At 37.1% G+C, this 26,233-nt stretch overlaps 1 protein-coding gene and 1 pseudogene across 2 annotated transcripts in view; one reads left to right on the plus strand and one right to left on the minus strand.

The window, feature by feature from the left end:
- The window catches only part of LOC122742343, a 57,966-nt pseudogene extending 45,963 nt beyond the window's left edge, over nt 1-12,003 (minus strand).
- BABAM2 (BRISC and BRCA1 A complex member 2) overlaps nt 1-26,233 on the plus strand; it is a 584,671-nt gene that overhangs the window by 422,563 nt on the left and 135,875 nt on the right. For both annotated transcript variants that reach the window (XM_043984330.1, XM_043984329.1), the window contains exon 8: nt 24,320-24,419. In XM_043984330.1, the coding sequence (XP_043840265.1) occupies nt 24,320-24,419 (100 nt within the window). The remainder of the gene's footprint in view (nt 1-24,319; nt 24,420-26,233) is intronic.

Below are 26,233 nucleotides of genomic sequence, written 5' to 3' on the forward strand. Positions count from 1 at the left end.
CAGTTACATTTGGAAAATCTCATCATTTATAAGAAATTCCTCTTCCATTTGGACTCTGCACTGGACTCCTTTTATGCCTTCCTTGGTTACATTGATCAGAAAATAATCAAATAAGTTTTCTTTATCCTGACATCTTATACCAAATTTTGTCCAGTATTTTAATATTAGATTTTAATTTTAATAACTACAAGTATTAGTAATAACTACTAAGATTTGGATAGATACAAGTATTTTGGGGTAACTGAACTTACACTGTTTTCATGCAAATCTAATAAGAATAATCCATAGGAAATAAAGATTATTTTAACATATAGAGATCTTTGTTACAAAAACCTCTATTCCAGTTATATTAGAGACAATACAGATTTCATCCTGGAGTATTTTGCGCTTTATTCAGCAAACATTCATTTAGCACCTACCCTATGCAGAGTATGTTGTGTATATGAGACACTTAATGAAACAACTTGGAACAGTGGATATGGCACTAGATTTGGAATTAAAACCTGGGTTCAAATTCTATCTATACTACTAATTATCTGCAAGACTTTGGGCAAATCACCTCACTTCCCTGGAACTTAGTTTTCTCCTCTAAAGAGAGAAGGTTGAGGGGCAGGTAGGTGGCGCAGTGGATAGAGCACCAGCCCTGGAGTCAGGAGGACCTGAGTTCAAATTTGGCCTCAGACTCTTGGTATTTACTAGCTGTGTGACCCTGGGCAAGTCACTTAACCCCAATTGCCTCACTCAAAAAAAAAAAATAAAGAGAGAAAGTTGGACTAGATAATTTTTAAGGTCCCTTTTAGCTCTTTGTTTCTAGTATATTATGAAGTAAAAGTGATAGCTGCATATTTTAAAATGAAAAATAACAATATATGGTCAGTATTTTAGTGTTTAAGGAACAAATAGCTCCAGAAGTACATTGGGCTTATCACCTATCTATTCCTGTAAACTGTGCCTCTCTTAATGCAGCCCAAGATTATGTTAGCCTTTTTGGCTGTCTCTTTACACTACTGATTCAGATTGAGCTTGAAGTCCACTAAAACCTCTAGGTATTTTTCAGAACACTTGCTATCTCACCGTGCCTCCCTTATCTTGTGCTTTTTTTTTAGCCTCTGTAAAACCTTACATTGAATGTCATCTTACTAGCTTCATCCCAGTGCTCTAGTCATTTCTCTGAGCCAGTTTGCTCATCTTACAGATGGCAGTAATCATGCCTGCCTTAGTGTCCCTTATGAAGATCAAATGAGATAATGGGTGTGAAAGAGCTTTGTAAAACACAAAGCACTGTACAAGAGAGAATACTGTGATTGCATGAGTATTTTGAGTAGTATAGTACGAGTAGAGGCTTAGAGGGAAAAAGAAACATTATATATGAGGGAAGTGAAGGTACCACCTGGAAAAAAATGAGAGATGAAGTTTTAAAGATAAGGGAAGGAGCTAATAAAGGTCCTGTGTGCCAAAGAAAAGTTTAGATTGAATATGATATAGGCAGTATTGAGACATTTTAGATTGAAGTGAATGAAACAGTTTGTGTATTGTGTGATTTAGTATAACAATTCCTCATTTGAACAAGACAGACTGACAGCTTTTGATATGAAACAGGGTTGTACCTAAGCCCTGGTCTGTCAAAACTTCTTTGGTACCTTTAGCCCATTCCTTTTCATTCTTCTTTCATGCAAGATAAAAAACACAAACATTTGATTATAGCCATGTAGAGAATTCTTGTTTTCTTTTGTTCAAAGTTAACTTTCCAGTTGAATTATAAATTTGAAGAAAATAAAACAATACATAATTATTAGAGACCTGCCAACCAGTCCAGCTTTCCATTGGTCTTATACATGTTCGAATTTTACAAAATTATTCATTAAGCTATTGTTTCCCTACCATAACAAAGTAAAGAAATTAAATCTATCAAAAATCAATCAAGAAACATTTATTGAGTGCCTACTATATGGAAAGCACTGAAAGACACAATCAACAGTAATTATAAGGTTAGGCAGCCAGTAACAGATTTCATTATTCACATTGTGTTTCTTAAAGAAAAATATTAAACTAGCAAAACTTAGGCTTTACCTTCCTGAAAGTCTCTTTTCATGTCAGTGGAGAATTGAAAGGATAGTTTGCCTGTTATTCATATTCAAAATTTACCCCAGATTCCATGATTTTATGAAAGACTTAATGTACAATTACTATTAATATTAATGTTCTCTCATACTTGTTATATCAAGCATTTTATAAAGCATAGAAAAAGACATAGTTTATAGGATCTTAGATTTAAAGGTGGAAGAGATTTTAGCAGTCATCCAGCCCAAATCTATTTATTTTACTGAAGAGGAAACCAGTCCAGGGAATTCCCTAGATAATGAGTGGCAAAGCTGGAATTTGGACATGGATCCTTTCCTCCTAAATTCATTCTTCCTTACACCATCCCACGCTGCTTCTACAAGTTCATAGAGGATTGGATGATATCTCTTGGATACAACAAATTAAGACTAATATCTTTTGGTGTCTTTTACAGTTTTTTTTTTCTTTTATAGTATAGGAGGATACTGAGAGTGATATTCTAATCCTGTTAGTTTAAGGAAGGTAGCCCCATCTCACACATTTTCTTAATGATCTCAGAGGATTACAAGTGAAAGAAATCACATAGAAACTATTCCATGGGAAGTTGTTTCATATGTAGGTAACAGGAATAGGTTTGTATTATCAGGGTTGTGGGTTGAAAAGAATATGGAGAATTGATAAGCCTCACACATAAATTCATGATGGCAGGAGCAGGTCTTTAGAGTGAAGTTGAAGATCAAGCAAAGATATTGGACCTAGCAGGGCCTAGTATGTTACTGATATTTTTGGAAAAAGGTACATGGCTATATAAATTTCAGTACCTCTAGTCTGGTAGAGCTAATACGGTTACTATATTAAAAATAGTTGTGGCTAAGTTTCTGTGTTGACTGAATAAAGTCTCCCTATCTAAATCATAATTCCTAGATGCCTTTTTAGTTACATGCCTGTGATAATCAGTGTTCTTCAATTTTGTGCCAAGAACTGTACCCAAGGGCCTAGTTGACATCCATTTCTGTACCCTACACATAGTGAGTGCCCCAGTATGGTTCTGGAATCTCCTCTTGCCTTGGTGCAAAGCCTTTCCTTGCATGGAGTTCTCTATACTGTATACTTCTGGTCATTACCTATCTTTGGTGTCCATAGACCTCTCTATCTTCCTTATTGTGCTGGACTAGAAAACTAACTAACTTTTTTTTTTATTTCCCCCAAGAAGATTTAGTCTAGGGAATTTTCTTGAGAGTTTTGTTTGTTTTGTTTTTTTGGTTTGGTTGGTTTTTTAAGGAGGAATAGAGGGAATTATCTATTCTTCCTGGTATTTCACCATCTTGGGTCCACCTATTCAAAGTTATTTTTATTGTTGTTCAGTCATTTTCAGTCGAGTCCAACTCTTTGTGATGCTTTTTGGGGTTTTCTTGGCAAAGGTAATAGAGTAGTTTTCCATTTCCTTCTCCAGCTCATTTTACAGGAGAAGAACTGAGACAAACAGGGTTAAGTGGCTTGCCCAGAGTCACATAGCTAGTGATTGTCTGAGGCCATATTTGAACTCACAAAGATGAGTCTTCCTGACCCCAAGACTGATACTCTATTCACTGTACCACCTAGCTGCCCCTGTTTTTATTTGAATTTCTTGCTATTAGTGATTTGGAACATTTTAGAAAATATGGTTGTTAATAGCATTTTAATTTTATGTGTTGTTCAAAATTGTCCATTTTCTTTTGTGCTTCTCCCTACCTCTTCTTAATCATGATATTTTATTTTGTCCAAAATTGGTGCAGGGTATTTCATTTCTTTTTCCTCTGATTGTTTTATGATGTGATCTTATACATATATGTGTGTGTGTGTGTGTGTATATATATATATATCTTACAGTGATGTGGAGCATTTTTTAGTATATGGTGTGAAATGTTGGTCTTAAACTCTAATTTCTTCCAGACTTTTTTCCAATTTTCCAGCAGTTTTTTGCTGAATAGTTAATCTTTACTCTAGTGTTTTAACTGATCATCATATGGCATGGACTCAAGACTCTTTATTCCTCTTCTAAACTTTCTGTTACTTATCAATTTCCTTTCTAAAATATGGTGCCTAGAACTGTACTAGAGGCATGGTCTTAGCAAGGCACATTCCATATTCCTAGAAACTAGACCACTCTTACTCTAGCCAGTGACCTATTAGCTTTGTTGGTTGCTATATCACACTTCTGACTCATAGTGAGCTTTTCTACTATAAAACCGCTTGATCTTTTTCAGACAAATTACTACCTAACCATGTCTCCTTCTTTTTGTACTTGTGAAGCTGTACTTGAACCTAAGTATGATTTTACATTTTTAGCTATATATTTCAGTTTATTAGATGCTGCCCAATTTTCTAACCTATTAAGATCTTCGGAAATCTTAATTTTGTTTTCCAGTATTTTATCTAACCCTCCTAGCATGATTTAGATTATCTTTTATTTTGAGCAAAATATCACATGCCCTTATTCAAGCCATTGATAAAAATGGGGGCAGCTAGGTGACACAGTGGTTAGAGCACTGGCCCTGGAGTCAGGAGGACCTGAGTTCAAATCCCACCACAGATACTTAACACTTACTAGCTGTGTGACCCTAGGCAAGTCACTTAACCCCAATTGCCTCACTTAAAAAAAAAAAAAGAATTTAAGGATAAAAATGGAAGACCATGTGGTACAATGGAAAGACTTGAGAAACTTGTAATCACAGGTTCATAGGAGACCAAAGAGATCATCAAGTCTAACTCCCTTAAAAACCTTGGGTTTAGATCCAAGCTCTGCTGCTTTCTAGCTACATGACCTTTGGGAAGTTACTTAACCTATCTTTTCTTTATCAAACCTCAGCTTCTTCATTACACGAGTAATCATAATAACTGGGATGGAGAAGGTATCACCAGAGGAGAATTTTAAAATCTTTGAGGAATGAGTCTAGGAAAATTTTCATTGTCTTGTGAAGTTTGCCCTCAGGGTGGAATCCTCTCAGGACCTTAAGTAACTTAAGCAAAAGGACAGGTGCTTGGGGCTAAAGGAAGGTTGTTACTTGCCTTTTCCAGAGGCAGTGGACCAGAATGGAAACTTGATGAAATGGCCTTTCTGCTTTTCCATGATAGGGAAGATGATGGAGAGGTGCTTATCCTGGCTTGAGACCTGCTTTGAAAAAATAGCATTAGGCCAAAAGCAGGAGACTGGTACTTGATGAAATGATGCTACTCCTTCCCTCCCTGCCTTCTCCCCCCCCCCCCTTACCTTCCCCTTCAGCTCCCAGAAGGCTGGAGAGCAGGCAAGAGATCTGACACAATAGAATGACTTGGTGATGTTGGGGAGAGAGCATGCAATGATAACAAGCTCGAGACTTGTACTAGAGCAATGATAGACACTAGGATCCACATACATGGAACTGGGGCTCTTAGTAGCTGTCAGACCTAAGATCATAGATCTAGAGTGGCCATGTAGTCTAGCCCGTCATTTTACAGATGAAGAACTCATCCTTGTCATTATACATCTCCTTAAACAGGGGTGGCTTCCCCAAGTTTGCACAGGTATTGTCAGAGGTACCATTTTTAGACTCCAGAGTCAAGGCTTTCTGCCACTATCCTATGCTGCCTGCTGTACTCTGTTGGATGCTTTCAATGAAGACCTGTGTTCAGTCTTTCTGTGACTTCAAATCTGGCCACAATCTTGTTTCACATCCTTAGCTCTTACAATACCTGTGACCCTCTTAGCATTTTAGATCCTTCTCAGGTTGTCCTGGAACTTCTTTGACCAGTCTGTGGTGGAGCTCTGGCAGAGATGTGGGGCAGTGTGGCTTTGGGAGATAAAGTAAGATTGGGAAAATATCAGAATGGAAAGATTGTATAGGCTGACAGATTGAGCCTTTAGCTTTGTGAAAATATTTTTGATGACTAGCCTAATTTGGGGGCTAATTTGACTGGGGTACTAATTCTGGGACTGTTGACTAACTGGCTATCTGACTGCTATTAATTTAATATGAGCCATTTATAAAGTTCTACCACACTGCTCTACTCCCAAATTGATAAGCAAAATATTAAGAAGCCTCTTAAGCAAATAATCAAAGCAGAGTTTATTTATGAGATACTATTGAAAATGAAGAATACAGGGAAATAAAATGTACAACCTGACTGCATTGCGGCACTTCTCTTTCCACTGTGTCTCTTTGGAACTTCTTTAATACAATAAGGGCCTTAGCCACCGCTTGCCTTAGGGCACTGAAGTTCTTATTCTAACTCTAAGCCCCTTTCACTTTATAAATCCCCCTGCTTCTAACTTTCCTCTCCTTACTGCCACCATCGAACCCCTGTGTTTCTCTCTCACCGACCTTTTGTCTGTCTCTCTTTTCTCTGCTCCTAGTCCTTCTCGTCTTCTCCTGCATCCTTGTAGCCCCCTGTCTGTCTTCTCCAACCTTTGCCATCTCCTCAGCAGCCTCTTGACCTCTTCTTGTCCATCGGCCTTTCCTCCTTGCTCCTAGTCCTGCGTTAGTGTTCGTCTTGTCCCCCGTCTCCTTGTCCAAACCTCTTCTCAGCCTCTCTCGTCCATCCCCCCTCAGTCTAACCTCCAGGTCTATTTCTTTTCTCCACTCAAATCTCGGGTCTTCCTGTGCCCCCACAGACCAAGTTAATCTGCCAGCCAGGGCTGTGGCTGTGGGGCGTGGGGGAGGGGGGGGGAGCTGCGCTCATGCCTCACGCACCCCAGCACAGGCCCTGAGCGGAGGGAGCTGGGGGCTTCTTCCCCGCAGCTGTCTGACCCGGCATCTTGCACAGCCCACGGGGCTTTCTGGCTCAGCTGAAGCAGAGGGAGAGGGGCACCAGCCCCTCCCACACAGAAGAGACCCTGAGGGCCTAAGGCTTTCCAATCTCAGCCCAAAGGTTGGGTCCCCAAATCAAAATAAATTTCCACAGCTTCTACTGTTCTTTTCATCTTTACAACCATGAGGGCAAGTCCTTTTTCATATACATTATAGATCATGTTGGAGTTCAGGATAAATGTCTAAATTATCCAAGGGACTGACAAATGTTGGTTTTAAAATAAGTCATCTTTGTTCCTTTAGGTATAAAAAGTTTAATTTGTCAAGCCAGTCACAGAAAAAAGAATGAAGTTATTAAATTAAGGACATAGTTATACCATTGGGTATTTTCTGGTGTTCTAGTTTATATCGTGCATTAGTGTGCTTTGTTAAAAATTAGGTATAAGATATATAATTGAAACCCATAGAGCAATGATTTTAAAATGTTTTGGGAGTTATGACATCGTAATGTTGTCTCTCTGCCTCATGAATCTTAAAGATTTTATATTGAAATTAATTTGCTTTTATATATAATTAAATTGAATCAGAATAATTTGTTTTCAATATTTCGTGCTGAAGAGTTACCATAGATGTAGGCCCAGGAAGCATGACTATAGGGATAGAAGTCTTCCAAATTTTTAGAAGAGAATCTAGATCTAATTAATCTCTGGCCCCTTAAAAACCTTGTGAAACTTTATCTAGTGGGTTCTAAATGGGATGATTGTCAGCTCTTTGAACTGAACAAATACAGTTTGAGAAGACTCAGTTCTGATGTTAGAAATCCCTAGGCACTAATCAAATTCCTAAAGGTTTTTGGTTGCACAAAACAAGAGAAAGCCTAATTCTAAGCCCAGAACTAGCTTGAATTTAAAAGTAAGAGAAACCCTTTGTTGTTCTGTTTTACTGTTTGGTCTGGTTTGCTGATTGAAGCAGAATTCCGATGTTTTGACACACCACCACATTGTTAACACGATAGGGAAGATTTGATTATGGGAGAACAAGTCCAAAAACGGGAAATTGACAAAAAAAAAAAATCTGGGATCTTGGTTCTCAAGATGGCTTTTGTGGTTGAATTCTTTTATTTGATGTGGTTCCCTCTTTCTCCTGTGCCAAACAGTGTAATGTGGAAAAGTGATGAAGCTGCAGAGAAAAGAAGAAAGAGCAAAGTAGACTGTTTAGTTACAAGAGAAAAATGAAAGAGTTGGAGATCAAAGACAAAAATACCTATCTCTCCAGTTGGGAGGGGGAAGAGACTTTCTTTTCCCAGGCTTAACCAAGAACTTGACAGCTGCCTTTCATATAACCTAAGCCAAAGAAAATAGCAACATGGAATCCAAGGCTAGCCTTTAGGTAGAAAGAGAGAAGGCAGAGTACTCCTTCATCATGCCAAGTAAGATCAGCAAAGTAGAGTATACCTTCCATCATCAAATAATAGAACTAAACACATTTTAACATTGGTCAAGCCTGGAGTATTGAAACCTAGAAGAGAAAAAAAACCTTTCAGATGTAGGTTTTTATTTACATTTTCAAGGCTGGTCAGATTTTTCTGCTGTGTGGTTTATGACTACCCAGATTGACATTTTCTGATATTTAAAATTGTCTTGTTTTGTTTTTTCAATGTGAAAAGAGCATGTGTGATTCATCTTAATATTTCCAAGGATCAGTCACTATATCAAAGCTGGTGATTGAAGTAGGAAGAAGGTTTTTGTGGGTAGTATTTCACTTAGCACATAAGTAAAAAGCAACAAATTATGTCCCAACCTCAAAGTCATATAACTATAGAGTTATTAGAGACTCTTATTAGAGTTATAATACAATACCACTATAGAGACATCTTCTATGCCCTACAAAGTACCTCATCTTCATGTCATTTTTCACTGAAAAATTGCTGATATCTAGTTTTCCTGCTCACTATACCATTTCTTGAGGTAGAATTGGTCATATTATTAGCTTGTTAATTTTTTCTCATCCAGCATTCTGTGCATCATCTTCTGGATACCCTTCATACTTTGGGTTTCGGTAGCACTGTTAAATATTTGTAGTTCAGTGTCATCTTTGCTAATTTATCCTCTTCCACTCTCCTAGACCTGCTGGATATAAATGCTTATATTCTTACTATTTATTGCCTTGTATTATTACCATTTGTCTATTCTTGATCAAATATATCATGAAGTAGGGTATATAGAGGGTGCAGGGAGAACTAATGCATCTGGTGTGAGTTCTTTTCTTTTTTTTTCTTTTTTTTTTTTTTAGTGAGGCAATTGGGGTTAAGTGACTTGCCCAGGGTCACACAGCTAGTAAGTGTTAAGTGTCTGAGACTGGATTTGAACTCAGGTACTCCTGACTCCAGGGCCGGTGCTCTATCCACTGCGCCACCTAGCTGCCCCTGGTGTGAGTTCTTGCCAAGGCCTTTTCAGGGCTATTCACCCACCTTTGGTGTCTACCTGTCACCCATCTCTCACCTGTAGCTCCAAGAAGCTATAGCATGAGCAGAGGCCGCACCCCAGCAAAGATGTCTCAGCAGACAGTTTAAACCAGGTTGAAAGCAAACAACAAGTCTCAAACCCATTGCTAAATTAGGGGATGTCTGTCCCAAGCATGTGAAGACTGCTCCTGGAGAAATGGGTAGACAAGAACAATTTGTTGGAATGGCTATGAAGGTGGCTGAAGCAGATGATGTTTGAAGACACTGTGATCATCCACTGCATCCCATGCCGTTGCCAGTTATCGTGACTTTTGTCCTGCCACGGGACTTCAATGACTGGATGAGGGAGGCTGAGGATTTCGTGCAACTCTGCTTCATTTCAATCCAATTCACGTGCAAGTCAAAACTTTACCCACAATGTCTTCAAAAACAAAGGACAAACAACAACAATATCATGAGCTCCTGAAGGCAAGAACTCTGTTACTGGTGTAGTGATCTATCTGATTCAGCACAATGATTTGCACACAGCAGATAGAAACTGGTGAATGCTTGAATGAATAGTCTCATCTATTAGTAACCTCTATTCTATTATTAATTAATCTAATAGTAGTAACCTCTTCCCAAACTCATATTCTGGTGACTGACTTCCTCCCTGATTATATTTGCTCTAATCCTTGGGGCCAGTGTGCTCTGCATTTTTAAACTGGATTCTTAACCCTGTTTTTTCCTTATTCATCCATTAGCTGGCACTTCTCTCACTCTAGCCTGACCACTGCCTTACCTCTCACAATCCCAGTTCCTTACCCAGTCTTTATAATCTGTAGCAACATATATTCCAAGAGCTGACAGCCAGAAGCATTGTATAATATTCAGTGCCTCATTGTCTTCCACCACATAATCATTTCCCATATCCAGCCACTTTTTCTTGCAATAAAAAAAAATTGAAAAATGGTTGCTCTTTAAGAAGAAGAGCTAGGAAAGAGTAGTGAATAGGAAGACCTGAATTTACATCCCAGTTTTGACATTTAATAGTTATGTGATTAAATCACTTAACCTATCTAAGTCTTAAGTTTCCCCCATCTTTAGTGGAATAATATTAATTATAAAAAATTAATGAAAAGCATTTTTTGGGTGAGGCAATTGGGGTTAAGTGACTTGCCCAAGGTCACACAGCTAGTCTGAGGCTGGATTTGAACTCAGGTCCTCCTGACTCCAGGGCCGGTACTCTATCCACTGCACCACCTGGCTGCCCCAATGAAAAGCATTTATTAAGCGCTTAATGTGTACCAAGTTATTTTACATAGTACTTTTAGGTTTATAAAGCACTTTCCTCACAATAATCCTTACATGGCTGCAATTCCACCAAAGCCCTGCTTTGATGCCTTATCATAGTTTGAAGTAGACTCTAGGTTCTTCAAAGACTCTTCTAGAGAGCACAATCTCTGATGAATCCTACCAAACTGGGAAGTATAGACCTGGTGATGGACTCACTGTGTATACTCCTTATCCAAGGACCAGTGCAGCTAAATTAAGAAAACCAGTTGATTCATAGGTAATTTTTTTATTATTAAATTTAATTTTTTTCATTGAACAGAATTCTTTTTTCTCCTGTTCTCTTCACTCTGTTGAAAAAATAAAAATTCCTACATTGGCCATTTCTCTGTGTGTGTGTGTGTGTGTGGTTCTGGATTCTGAGTCTATCACCCTCTCACAGGAGGTGAGTATTGTGCTTCACCATCAGTCCTCTGGAATTGCAGTTGATCATTGTGTTGATAAGAGTTCTTAAGTCTCTCAGACAAAATGATTTTATCTCTAGACCATGTGCCAGGTGCTCCAGATGGAAAGGCAAGAATGAGACAATTCCTACTCTTTTTTTTTTTTTTTGGTGGGGCAATGAGGGTTAAGTGACTTGCCGAGGGTCACACAACTAGCGTCAAGTGTCTGAGGCTGGATTTGAACTCAGGTCCTCATGAATCTAGGGCCGGTGCCTTATCCACTTCACCACCTAGCTGCCCCTGCAATCTGTCTCTTTCAAGACTCACCACCACTCCACTTCACCATTTTATAGTCACTTAGGACCTATGTTCACATTTAATTCTTCCCCCTCCTTTGCCTCTTTTTTTAATGAGTTGCCATATCTCAGTGATACTACCTCACCTCAGTGATAATATTATCTCTTGCATCTTTTTTCCTTCTTTTCAGTCATACAACCTCTATGCTAATTTAGGCCCTCAATAGCTCTCCCCTGGACTGTTACACTGGCCTCCTTGCCTCCAGACTCTTCCCTTTTCAGTACATTCCCATATAGCTATTAAATTGATATTCCTAGAACACATCTAACCAATTCACCCTCCTAATCAAGACTTTTTTGTTTTGGAGGCAGTTGGGGTTAAAGTGACTTGCCCAGGGTCACACAGCTAGTAAATGTTAAGTGTCTGAGGCTGGATTTGAACTCAGGTCCTCCTGACTCCAGGGCTGGTGCTCTATCTAGATATGCCACCTAGCTGCCCCTAATCAAGACTTTTTAATGGCTTTTTTTAAACTTCTAGATTAAAATATAAACTGATACCTAAAACCCTTCACAAGTTGACTCCTACTTACCTCTTCAGTTGTATTATACATTACCTCCCACCACATGCTTTCTAGTCCAGCCACACTGACCATTCCATCTCCGTACCTCCATGCCTTTGTACAAAGAATCACTCCCCTCATCACCCTTGAAATGCACTTCTCACCTCTGCCCCCCAAAATCCATAGCTTCCTTCAAAGTACAGCTCAGGTACTACCTCATGCAGTTTTCTGATATCCTCAGCTATTAAAATTCTCTTGAAATTATTTGTTATTGCTTTGTATATCCTTACCTATGTAGATACTATATCCTCCAGTAGAATGTAGACTTCTGTAGGCCAGGGACAACTTTGTTTCTACTTTTATCTCCCCACCTTCCACATTGTAAGTGCTTTGTAAAAGTCTGTTGTTTTGAATTTGAAAGGATCCTACCTTAGTTCCCATATTCAGAGTATGCCAAACAAGTCCCTGATGATGCCATCAGTGTGCTCCCTGATTTTTTGGCAAGCTATAAAATACCCATTTTAGCCTTTCCAAGTTAAAAAGTTGTAATTTCTTTTGTCTTTTCATCATATAGATATCCATCCATTCTTAAAATAATTTTATAATTTACTTTCTACAGATCTTTTCCACCTCTTTTTTGTTTTTCCTGATGTATAGTGACCAGAACTTATATTACATTGTATGTGTAGGACCACAGTGGTTCTAAGTAAGACCAGAATAATGACTAATATTTCTGTGGGGTTTTTTTTAGCACAGTAGTGCATTGTTATATAATGTGTTGAAGAAGTAGTTTACAATAGTGCTAACATCCTAATGCTCTCATAATTGATAGCTCAATCCTGTCTACTTGTAGATATAGCTGCCTTCCTCTGAAAGTGTTATATTATATTTGTTTATTATTGACTCATCTGGGGCAGCTAGGTGGCGCAGTGGATAAAGCAGCAGCCCTGGATTCAGGAGGACCTGAGTTCAAATCTGTCCTCAGATACTTGACACTTACTAGCTATGTGACCCTGGGCAAGTCACTTAACTCTCATTGCCCTTCCCCCCCCAAAAAAAGACTCATCTACCACCTTGTTATTTATTTATATATCCTCAAAAATATTTGTGCAGTCATTCTTTATCAGTTTGACATTTCACTACCCAGAGCAACCTAGTGTCTTTGTAAACTTGTAGATTTCACTGCCTGATTCCTATTTCAGGTAGTTTATGCAATTATTAAATAAGACTATTCTCAGCACTAGGAGAACATTATTATTTATAATTTTTCACTCAGATAAGCATCTTATGTATCATGTCTGAAGCACTTATCTATAAAAACTTCCATTTCAAACACCTAGTCACATCACTAATTTTAATACAATTTTGGTAAAATTGTGTCAGAAACTGTCTGAATATGTTGTATTTTTAAAATAAGTTTTCACTGATATCTTGGTTTTTTACATCTTCAGAGGCCCACCCCATATGACAAACAATATTTTTAAAAAGAAAAAAATGAACAAAATCCATACATCAAAAAGATTACTTACCCTTACCTTGTCTGTCAGTCATTGTCCTTTGATAGATTAGTGAAGCATCATTTTATTTTAATTAATCCAGTTTGCAATTCCCCCAATAAGTTACACTTGCCTGTGCTCTTGGTAACCTAAGCCCTTCATTATTTCTGCCAACCTTAGGGAGATTTGTATATTTTAGTATTACATTTCTGTACTTTTATGGTGCTTTTGGGGGTGTCAGTAACAAGTATATTTAAGCATATTATCAAAATGCTTCATTTTAGCAACATGAACAAAAATGTTGCGAACTTCATATTGCTAAAACTCAGGAAGACTGTATATTCAAAATGTAATAATGATGATATATAAAAACAAGTGCATCCTTTTTGAATAGTATCTATCAAAATATACCACTGTTACTCTCTCTTCATGTTTATCACTATGTAATTTGTGGTTTGTATATTTTTTTCATTCCCTTCACTGCTTCTGAGCCCCATCTTCCCCAACCCACAAAGCTTAGTAGTATGTACTTCCTGTGTCTGGCACATCATTACTCATCAATCTCCTTGTTGAGTATTTGTTAACTGGCTAACTAAGGAGCAGATATTATCCCCCTCCTTACTGGTGATAGAGTCATTATAATCTATAATTGCCTTTAAGCACAGGCACAATGTATGTCTCACTGAGGACAAGCTTTGTGAAGATTTTTCTGAGAAGAAAGTTTTCTTTGCAAATAGAGGATGGTTTTTTTCTATGCAATAGAATGCCCTTAGTAAAAATAATATTAAATTGTCACATGGGAAAAGACCAAGTAAAGGGCCAGGTCTTGTGATGCACACCTGTAATAGCTCCTACCAGATAGACTGAGACTTGTAGATTACCTGAGCTCAAGAGTTCTAAGCTACAAGTGAGTTAAACTAATCAGGTGGTTTCTGCAAATCCAGCATCAGTATGGTGAGCTCCCAGGAGTAAGAGACTACCAGGTAGCCTAAAAAGGGACAAGCAAGTCTTACTTAGAAACAGAGCAGGTTTGAGCCCATCAGCACCATGAGTGGCAACTGTACTTCCAGCCTAGGTGAGAAAAGGAGAAAAAGAAAGGAAGAAAGAAACAAAGAAAGAAGTGAGCAAGCATCTTTTAAAGCACCTACTATGTACCAGACACCATGTCAAGCACTGGGGATACAAAGAAAAGCAAAAATCAGTCTCTGCTGTCAAGGAGCTCATAGTCTAATGGAGGAGAGAACATGCTGAAAACTATGTAGAAACAAGGTATATACAAAAATATTGGGGATAACTGCCAGAGGGAAGGCACTGGAATTATGGGGGAATCAAAAAAAACTTTGTGTAGAACATGGGATTTTAGCTGGGACTCAAAGGAAGCCAGGAAGCAGAAATAAGGAGAGTATTCCAGATACAGGGGCAGTCAGTGAAAAAAACCAGGTTGAGGAGATGGATTGTTTTGTTTGAAGGACAACAAGAAGACCGATATCACTAGAACCCAGAGTACATGAAGGAGAATAACATGTAAGAAGGCTGGGAAGGGGTGGTAGCAGGTTATGAAAGGCTTGGAGTTGATAGGGAGTCACTGTACTTTATTGAGGGTAGGCAAGGAGTAACATGGTCAGACCTGCACTTTAGGGAGATCACTTTGAAGGCTGAGTAGAGGATATCCTGGAGAACAGAGAGACTTGAGAAAGGAAGGCCAACCAACCAGTAAGTAAGTAAAAAGATGGGCTTTTATGGTTTATTAACAGGTGAGCACTAAAATCATTCCGTTGTAAATCGATACCTTGGTAAATGTATTTTGCCTTGACTCATAACAGTTGACAGTGGCTCCCTGTGGCACTATTTCAGCTAGCCATCCAATTACCTAGTTATAGTGAAATAAAGAGTATATTTTTGTTTATTTGTTTCAGCATGATCATTCAGTGGTTGACTGGGCATAACATATAAGGTTGTTAATACAAAATTTTAATGTTACAACATCTGCTAAGACCTTTTTTTTTTAATTTTTTTATGCTTTTCCACACACTAACGAAATCCTGATGGTGAGACATCTGTTAAGATTATTGCCTTTTAAAGGCCTCTTTGCGATGTTAGCAAATTCCTTTAAAAAAACACACGACATAATTCTGAACAAAAACTTGGTTAGTTTTCATGTAATTAGGCATATTCTGTTTGCAATTACTATATCCCAATTTTTTTATCATGTGTTCAAACTTAAAGCATGCCAACTTACATTCCACCCTTGTCTGGGAAAGTTTGGGGGGGGTTCAATGAAGCAAATCATCTGCACCTCAAACTTTGGCCAGGTTTATAGGTGTTAATTTTATTTGTCCAAAATGAAAAGGACACTAATCCTTTACCAGAAATTAATGAACACATTTAACAATTAACATTTAATTATTAACAGGAATTGGAAGGAACCTCAAAGGTCATCTAGCACAGACTCCTGCCTTTGGGCAAGGTCATGATTGAAACATCTGAGGCAGATAATTGTCTATTCTTTCTCTGGGAAAAAATTCAATTCAGTTCAAGAGTTACCTGTCAGTCTTAACTATGTGCCTAGCTCTGCTTTGTACTATGATGGCTATAGAGGTACATGACTGATATCTACCTTTAGAAAACCTACAACCTTATCTACAAACATGGAAAATATAGTCAAGTGCTCTGATACACGCAGTGTACTGGAACTGCTCTGGGTGATCAAGAAGAGGGAAGTGGAACCTAAACTTAACTCTGAACTTGATCTACTTTAAATAGGTGGTAAGAAAGGAACATAGACTCTTAAGTAACTTTTAAGTAAGAAAATAAGCATATGATGAACGTGGCCAAGAGTAAGAATTGCATCAAAGAAAGCAAAAACAGCTTGACTACATTGAAGCATGTATAAGTTATATGAAGGACAAAAATGTGTCAATGAGAGACAGTAGGCCCTTGAACAGAGAGAGAATAATGAAAGAATGAGCAAAATGATGAAATGAAGGCAATATTTTAAGATTAGCTGAGCAGCAATTATGCAGAATATGTTAAAGTAGTAAGAAACCTGGGACAAAAAAAAAGCTATTACAATAAGTATGAAATGGTGGTAGTGATAATGGAGAAAGAAGTTTGAATCTCAGAAAAATGAGGACTAGGAGACAGAGATAAGAGAGATGGAAAGAGAAATGCTTCCTAGTCTTTACTTAAGTTCAAACCACTCATAGAATGTTGATGTCATTGATAGGAATCTAGAAATGATTGTGGGTGAAGGGCCAGGGTAAGTCTTTCCTCTGAGAACTTATTTCCAGTCACATTTCATCAACCCTTCAGTTGTTCATATACCTCTAAAAGTGTGAAGCATGAAGCTGAATAATAAAGACCTGACCTATGGTAGAAAAATTATTTCTGTCTCATGAGACTGTCGGGACCATGCTAGTAATGTACTCTGTCTTATCTGTGCTCAGTCAGTCTTCATCTGGCCCATTGATTTTACTTCTAATAAATAACCCTTTACCAAAGTTCCTCTCTTATGACCCATCATGGCATAAAAGTGATCCAGGCTTCTCACATGCTCTGGTAGCTCCTACAAAACTGGGAAAGCTTGATGTTTGGGCCTGCAGAATGACTGTCACCTAAGACCAGCCTGGCTACCATCCCCAGAAAGTTGGTTACCAGGTGATAAAAGTTTTTGGTCCCAGCAATTTGTGAAGTCCATCTGCTAAGTGATGCATGCAAGGGTTGCAGTCTACACTGCTGGAAGGAATCTTTTGTTGTTGTTGTTGTTGTTGTTATTGTTGTTTTTCCCCGTGGGGCAATGAGGGTTAAGTGACTTGCCCAGGGTCACACAGCTAGTAAGTGTCAAGTATCTGAGATTGGATTTGAACTCAGGTCCTTCTGAGTCCAGGGCCGGTGCTTTATCCGCTGTTCCACCTAGCTGCCCCCCACAGATCTTTTTAAAACTAAAAATGCTTTCTTGGTTTTAAAGTTCATGCCTCAGCTCAAATCCCACCTCTTTTTTCCTTCCTTCCCTCCTCCACTCCCTCTATCTAAGAACAATCACCTTTTACCTACTCTGTATATAACTTAGGGGTAAATAGTTATTTACATATCATCTCCTCCATTAGTATGTGAAGTGCTTGAGAAAGGAAATTATTTTTGCCTTTCTCTGTATCGTCTGTATTTAGCACAATGCCTACCAAAATAATAAAAATTTAATAAATGATAGTTGACTAAGATTGAAATGAAAGAAACTGTACTCTTGTGAGTACTTTTCCATATTGAATTGCATGCTGGTTTTATTTAATTGCATGTGAGAACTGCTCACATGCTTATTCAAATAACTGCTTGCAGGTAAATAAATATATCAGCCTCATTCTTCCCATATCCACTTGTTGAAATGCTTCAAACATTATATCTTCTATGAAGTTTTCTCTATTCTACCTCTTTTTCCCCATATGAAATGATCTCTTCTTGATCTTACATAGAATTTTTTGCCTCTTATCTGTTTTAACATTTTAATCAGCATTATATTTTGTATAGTTATTGCATATTTTGTACATGGATCATATCTCAGCTAAATTGTTAACTCAGTGAAGGGATAGACTGTATATTATCATTGGATTTCCTTGACCCAGTGATGAATACTTTAACCTATAGTGCTTACTTAATGTATAAGGCTGGATAAATGGCCGTTGAATGAACAAATGAATGAACTTTCTTGAAATGTTGAATCATGTCAAGTATAATAGATTTAGCTCTTCTCAGCAATACAGTGATCAAAGACAATTATAAAACACTCATGATGGAAAATGCTATCCACATCCAGAGAAAAAACTATGGAATCTGAATGCAGATCGAAGCATATTTTCACTTTTTGGGGTTTTTTTTTCTTTCTCATGGTTTTCCCCTTTTGTTCTAATTCTTCTTTCACAACAACAATTTGTTCAACATAATTAACATGTATAACCTATATCAGATTTCTCGTTGTCTTAGAGAGGGACAAGGGGAAGGAGGAAGGGAGAAAAATTTGGAACTCAAAATCTTATAAAAATGAATGTTAAAAACTATCTTTATGTATAATTGGAAAAAATACTATTAAGTTTTTTAAAATGTTGAATCATACAATTAGGTATACCTTCAAAGGATGAAAAAAGTGCCCTAAGTATAGTAACTTGCCTTTATCTCTAAAATCAACCTTGTATTTCCTTCCCCTACTCCCACAAAAGAAAATAATCATACCCACCCACATACACATAACCCAATTGTTCCTTTTACTCTTCCCATGTTCTTTATCTCAATTAATGAGATGAAACATTAATATAATCCTTTATTCTCTAATGTCCATTCATGGCAGTACAGTAGCAGCTATATCTCCCTGTCTCACCAACCCACCCTTGGTCGCTCAAAAGAAAATCTGAAAATGATCTTTCTCTTACATTTCCATAGCTAATTAGTTGCCATCATGTGTTTTCTAGGATACTTTTTGGGGGTCAGTATATCTACTTTGGTAATACACAAATGCTTCAAATCATAAAGTACATCAAATATTTGAAGTTTGAAAGAATATTTCCATTTATGAAAGCATATATTCTATATAACCAGTGATATCTAGTTTTCTACGTACATATTCAAAATAGGGAATTTATTTGCACCCTTACGTAGTGCTTCTCTAAGTCTAGAGGTCAGGGATGGTGTTAGCAGATTGTATCTAGGTGAAGGCTGATGCTTGCACAGCTCTATATTTTCTTGGTTTGCCACTTTAAGTAGTTTTCTGTCACTTCCTTCCTACTGGAGATAGCAGCCATATTATCTCTCCTACTTCTAGAACTCCAGGGCAAGGGCATGACTAAAGCAGAAAGGACTCCCCTGGCTCTCCTTGACAGTGTTGGATGTAGACACTTGGAACACTGAACACTCCAGAAGAGACATTATAGAAGATCTGTCTTAATGAGATCAATGCATTTTACAGTCAATTATAGTCATTTTATAGGATTGTACTCTGCTCACTGTTTGAGCTATAATGACCATCTTGGGGATATTTTTCCATGGTGTTTTGTTTTGTTTTGTTTCATTTTGTTTTACAGCATCAGGAGTTCTCCTAGACCTTAAGGGAAATTTCTCTTCAACCTCTCCCAGTAACTCAAATCTTTATATTCTCTTCTGCCCATCAAAGAAGTATCTCAAGAATCATTGTCATATTTCATGTCTCACTTATAACCTCTGAATAATATTAAGCACTTTCCCTCATTAGACCAAGTGGAATACATCTTTTCCATTTCCTAGACTTTTCCCCACCTTTTTGCCCATGAAGCTTCCTCATTTTTTTCCTAACTGGTCTAAAGATCAGAAGAATCAAGTTGTTTCTTTCATCTCAGGCTCATCCCTTGTGGCATAAGTGGTATTCTGAGCTCTACCTTTGCCCTTAATTCTCTGTCCAAGAAGACAGCCAAATCCTAAGCTGGTCACGGAATCTCCATATGTGTGCTTTTTAGTTCTGTTACTTTGATCCAACTTTATGTTTCTTTCAATTCATTAATATTAAGCATCTAAAAAATCACGATCTCTTTCTCTTTTTTCATGTTGTAGCCTTTGAAACCTCTCACACTAGTAATTTTGCTTCATAACTGCTTTACTTGGCTTATTCATCAAAATCAGAGCACATTTAAACTATAGTAAGTCTGTTAAATATTTACCAATGAGGCGGATATTTATGTGAGTCAGCAGCACTTATCAGTGTGTGATGGTCTGGATATTAGGTTCAGTAGGCTAACAGGCCAGGAAACTACTGAATTAAATAATGAGTGAAGTAAAGGCCTTTTAAAAATAAACACTCAGTTAAACAGTTCCTCAGTAACAGAAATGCCTCACGCATTAAGACTCCTTTAAACAAATGAGCTAAATCATTCAAAATTAGACATGATAGAAAACTCAATGACTTACCACATCCATGGTCTGATGAATTTGAGTATATGTCTTTGTGTTTTTTGTGGAGGAGATGGTAATGAAAAGTATGAAAAAGAATAAGTCATTTGAGCATTCTTGATCTGTGGTTGGGACAGAGGAACAGAAAAAGGTCTATTTTGGATCAGTTGCAATTGATACTTGCAACTGAAGAGGGGGGAATCTTTGGCACCACTTGGAACCTGACAGAGCTAAGTGGAAGATAATATTACTATTGCTTCCCTTCACCATAGCCTAATACCACCTTGGTTTTGGAGCAGTTGTGTAATTGATCCCATACCTTCTCTCCCTGTGCTATTTCTCATCACTGCAGAATTTGGGTATGACCATCCAAAGAGCCTACAAGCTGACTCTTTTGGTTCATATTATATATCCCAATACACATAATTCCAAGATGTCCAAATTATTTTATTCTACTAGAATTTTGTTATAACAAATATTATTCTTTTAAGGTAGCCTTATATACCTGTGTCTTGACATTCATTTAGTCATGTAGAGATTAGGATATACCACTATTCATTTTCCAAGTTTTGACTAGTAGCTGTACTTTGTAAAGAATTTTATTCATAGCTCTCTATGAAATCCTATGCCAAAGCCTGTTGTGATGTTTCATGGTAGTGTGGAGATGTCTCTGGGTTCCCAAAGACAATGCCAGTGGAGTGCAAAGATGGAAAAGCTCTGAGTATGAGCCCAGCAATAGACTGATGCACTGCACCATCCATATTTATGTGTGTGTTCAGAAGACCATCCTCCTAAATTGGGATAGACTTATCAAAGACAGAGTAGCTTTAGGGTCATGAATTTATTTGGCCACAGCAGAGATTACATCCATTAAGTCCCCACAATACAGTTGCAGATCTTTAAAGTATTGACATATTTATACTTGTACATGAAGCTTAATAATTCATGAATTTGGAACTAGTCAAATACTGTCTTATAATTATCCCATATAACAAAAATGGCATGTTTTCTGATATTATTTGAACAAGAAATATGCAAATATTCAAATGTATCTGTGATCTCACAAGTTGGAGAGTTCCCTCCAACAAAATAGATGGCAATCCATTCATGCCAGCCCATCCTTGTGTAATACTTGTCCATGTTCTCCAAAAAATTCACTATAGGTAGCCCACCTAACATACTGGAGACTTTCCATTCTTTCTCCTGACATCACCAGGGTAACATTGGAGCACTCTGGTTGTTCCCCTACCATTCCTCCCTCTTGCCATTTTCGCTTCCTGTCCTACAGTCTTTGATAATGCCTTTTGCTCCTTCAGAGCTCCCTGTTTATCTGTTTTAGCCTGTTCACACCTACCACAGACCTCTGTTTCATACTCTGTATGATGTTCATTTTTAGTTCATTGGAGGTAGTAGTATTTGAGGTCTCACCTATATATAGCAAGACCAATAATTTTTTTTTTTTTAAGTGAGGCAATTGGGGTTAAGTGACTTGCCCAGGGTCACACAGCTATTAAGTGTTAAGTGTCTGAGACCGGATTTGAATTTAGGTCCTCCTGACTCCAGGGCCAGTGCTCTATCCACTGCGCCACCTAGCTGCCCCCCAATTAAATTTTAATACTGAAAAGATGGACCTTTGCTTTCAGGGGAAATTTGTGGTAATTAAAAGAATTTTTCGATTTCCCAAAAGCAAGCCAGCCAGCTGCCTTACCCCTTTCCAACTGTGTCCAACTCCTTGTCTAACTGTATTGCCTATCGCAGTTAAGCATGTTGAATCTGGGCAATACACAATCTGCATCCATTTGGTCTTTCCTGTGTGTATGAACAAGCCATACTCATTGAAGTTGTTAAAGTTCTCTTTCAGGAGGCTCTACACCATCTTGGGGCTTGAAGAAATTAGCACAATGCCATCTGTAAACAAGACCTTCTGGAGGACCTCACTATGCACAGAGATGTTTTATGCCTCTTAATGATACTTATTGTCAGAGGGTCACCAAAAACGATTATTTTTGTTGCTACATCCCCCAAGGAAGCCTAAATTATCTTGATGTATAAATGGGAGACACTTTGTTGTAAAAGACCTTGTCACAAGAAATAAGTTATTAAAAGCATATCCCTGTTTCTTTGTCTTCCTTTCTTAAACCTGTTCTGCATTCTGTGGACAAGTTATTGTTGGCTGAAATGTGAAGATTCATTTTTACAAGTCAGTAGTTTGTTGAGGAATAGGATAAGGCTGTCATTATTTTAGTAGTATCTTATATTAATCCCCCCAGTCGTGAAACTTGGTTTGAGAGTAAAAAAATCATTCAAAATTGTTTAAAGTGCAACATCATGGATGACATATTGAAATGCTCCTACTAGAATAAATTATGAATTTCTTTTTCTATCAAAGAAGACTTTCACTTGCAAATTTTTCTGATAATTTCCCTGCTGGTAAAATTCTGCATTAGTCAAGTTTTATTATTTCTTCCAATTAGGTTTGTAAATGAGATCGTCTCTTTTATTTCCAGTAAAAATGTAAGCTCCTTGAGATTAGGGAGTTCATGTCGTTGTCTTTATAATTCATATCCCCTAGCACATTACAGCCTAGAACATAGTAGACATTTGTTAAAAATGTTTTAAAATTAAAGTATTGAATTTAATTGATTTAAAAATCATGTAGTGATTAAAGTTGGTAATAGGATATAGTATAAATGAATTATTGACTGCTCTAGGTAAATATTTCTGTGATTACATTATATAGAGATATTCTGGGTATATAATTTTATAACTCCTAAGCATCTAAAATGAGAAATAATGTTGATTATCTAGTCCACTATGCCCCAGACTTCCATCAGACATATTGTATACACTTTAGACAATGGTCTTTAGTGAAAATGTCAAAGTTACTGATATTTCACGCTCTAAATTACAGGTTCTTAACCTTTTTTTTGTGTTATGGACCACTTTGGCAGTTTGGTAACACATATGGACCCAATTTCGAAAAAACTTACTGCATAAAATAAAATATATAAGATTATAAAGGAAACCAATTATAATGAAATACAGTTATCAAAATACTTCAGAAACCAAGTTCACAAACCCCAGGTAAAAAACCTCAGCTCTAAACTACTAAATAAAATGTTATCTTTTGTTGGGGGGCAGCTAGGTGGTGCAGTGGATAAAGCACCAGCCCTGGATTCAGGAGGACCTGAATCCGGCCTCAGACACTTGACACTTGACACTTACTAGCTGTGTGACCCTGGGCAAGTCACTTAACCTTAATTGTCTGCCCCCCCCCCAAATGTTATCTTTGTTTCTAAAAATACATCTACATTTCAGTTTGTGTATGAAAATAGACTGAACTTTCTCTATTTTGCTCCCAAGTTTCTGTAGGCTCCCTTTATCTTGGAAGGTAGTCCATATGTCCAAGACTGTGAACTAATATTTATGGATTATACCAATGTACTTCAGACCCCTTAGTGTTCTTTGCCTAAGTGAGTTTAAACCCCTTAATATTCTGTGCCAACGTTAGTTTGGAAAATGCTGGTTTTCAGATGCTTATTTTTAGATGAATAAACTAATTACAAGAAATTTAATAATTAGCCCAAAGTTCTACAGTTATTAAATGGCAAAAAGAGTCTTCTAGTTCTTAGTCTGTTGCTCTCTGTTATCTTGATTCAGCTCAATTCAATGCAACAAGTATTCTTTGAATACCTTCTTTAGCTCATCACTGTCAGGCCCTGTCAGGGGTACTAAAGTAAAGCAGAATGTTGCAATAAAATGTACAGTTTAAATATTGTTAAGATATTTACAAATGTCTATTAAAGTTAAGACTTTGTATTATTGTGTGACAAAGGTACAAGTTTATAGTTATAATGTGTGATTATTGCTGTAATTCCTGTTTTGGGTAAAAATAAATAAATAACTCCACAATACAGTGGGACTCAAGTTCATGCTACCATTATCTAAGACTGTTGGTCCTTTGGGGGATAATCAAAGAAGTTGACTTTAGGATATCATTTTTAAATTGCTTGAATTCCAAGAGAAGTGAAGTATCTGATGTACTGATATCTTTTCAGTGCTCTTGGAGGTTCCTCAGCTCTTCACATCCCAGCTTTTCCAGGAGGAGGATGTCTAATTGATTATGTTCCCCAAGTATGCCAGCTACTAACCAACAAGGTAAGTGAATACCACTGCCCTTGTATGTTGTAAACTATATCCCAAGGACCTCTGTTTCTTTTATACATTACTAGCTCTAACATGCTTCAGCTTTCTCCCATCTTTCCAGTTTCAAGTACTTTCTCACTGCCTTTTCTTAATTGGAACTATACTTCATGCACTTCTGTTCCTATTTTTCCTATCAACAGGCATTTACCCTTTGACTTCTGCTCTGAGGGCTTAGTCATCTAGTTCTCTTTTATCTTGTCATTGCCATCTCCTGTTTTCATTTATCTCTGAGCTGCAAATCTGCAACACATTGTGCAATTCTCACCAGATCTTGACCTTTTTATAATTTTAAAATTCAGAGATCTTCTTCATTTTGTCAGGGTTATTTATATCCCTAGGTCTTCATTTTGGGGTTTTTCACCACAATCCAATGTCCATTGCTAATGTCCAGTTGACTTTTTTTTTTCACACAAAACCTCTTCTTCCTCCTCTTCTCTAACTTCTGCTTTATAATTCCCAAATATATCTGAATTTTTACTTTTTGTCTTCATATATGTGTGTGTGTGTGTGTATGAAGACAAAAAAAAAATATATATATATATATATATATATATATATATATTTCCAATTTGTTTCTCCAGTAAACATCCACTGTTTTTTATCCAATTATCAATAAGAAGTCTGGAAGCAGTTCTCTTCTATTCAGGGGTAGGGACCACTGAATTATAGTCTAGCCTCCTTACAAAGAGGCTAATTCATTCTCATTGTCTATATCAGTAGGCCCTTATTACATAGGCAGATAATTAAAACTTTTGTGTAATGATTAAATATTATATTTAACTGTATACTAAGTTTTTAAAACATAAATATTAATTAATGCCTATCCATCACATTTTTCTATAAGATCAGAATGAATAATCCACATACGAATGTTGGATTCATTTTTTATTCCACATTGATTGTGATGCAATCTGTTAGATTGTCCAAAGTGTTCATTTCTTCTTTGCTCTTACTGAATGGCTGGTGATGAATTTTTCACATTGTCTTCAAAAGTAGGCCTTTTGATTGCTTCTGCCATTTAAAAGATAGACTATCTCTAAATAGAAAACATTTCCTAAAACAATAATATCTCAAAGATTTGAGTATTTTTTAAAATGTCAGCATAACTCAGATTTGGCATCTGTGAGACTGGCATCTATTCCATGAGGTTTAATTCTCATGGCATGATTAGTTCTAATTAAGCCAAATACCCATTGCCTTCATTCCTATTAAAAAAATGACATGAGGACAGAATTGATTTTTGCACTGAGATGCCTTGCCCTTCCCTCAACTTGTGTTGCTGTGTTATATAGAAAAATGCATATTTGGTCTCCAAGAACTGGGAATAAAAGCCTTTTTAAAGCTTTCCAATTGAGATTAATTTCTAGTCACACTTTTTACTCAAAAAATTATAAGACTATTTTCCCAGAAACAGAAGAATCAGTCAGTTTTTCTTATCTGGTTCCATTTCATTAATTTTACTTGTCTTTTAAAATTATTTTTCCTTAGCTTTTCACAAATGAGGACAGTACATGGCAGCTTTTAGAAACAATGTCTTCAAATGAATTTCCATAATTATACTGGAATCTCTTTATAGCCAGTTTTGTTGTGGGTTTCTGTTAAAATGATTTTCTGTTTTTAAAATCAAGTACACAGAGCTGTTTTCTTCCCTTTTTAAACAAAACCACTTAAGCAAACTTATCATCTGTTTTCTTTTCCCAAAATAACATTTTTGATCCTACATTAAGCCTGCAAAGTAAGCAGTGTTTTTTTTATAAATTGCTATA

Source organism: Dromiciops gliroides, chromosome 2 (genome assembly GCF_019393635.1).
Source record: "Dromiciops gliroides isolate mDroGli1 chromosome 2, mDroGli1.pri, whole genome shotgun sequence".
NCBI classification, from domain to species: Eukaryota; Metazoa; Chordata; class Mammalia; order Microbiotheria; family Microbiotheriidae; genus Dromiciops; species Dromiciops gliroides.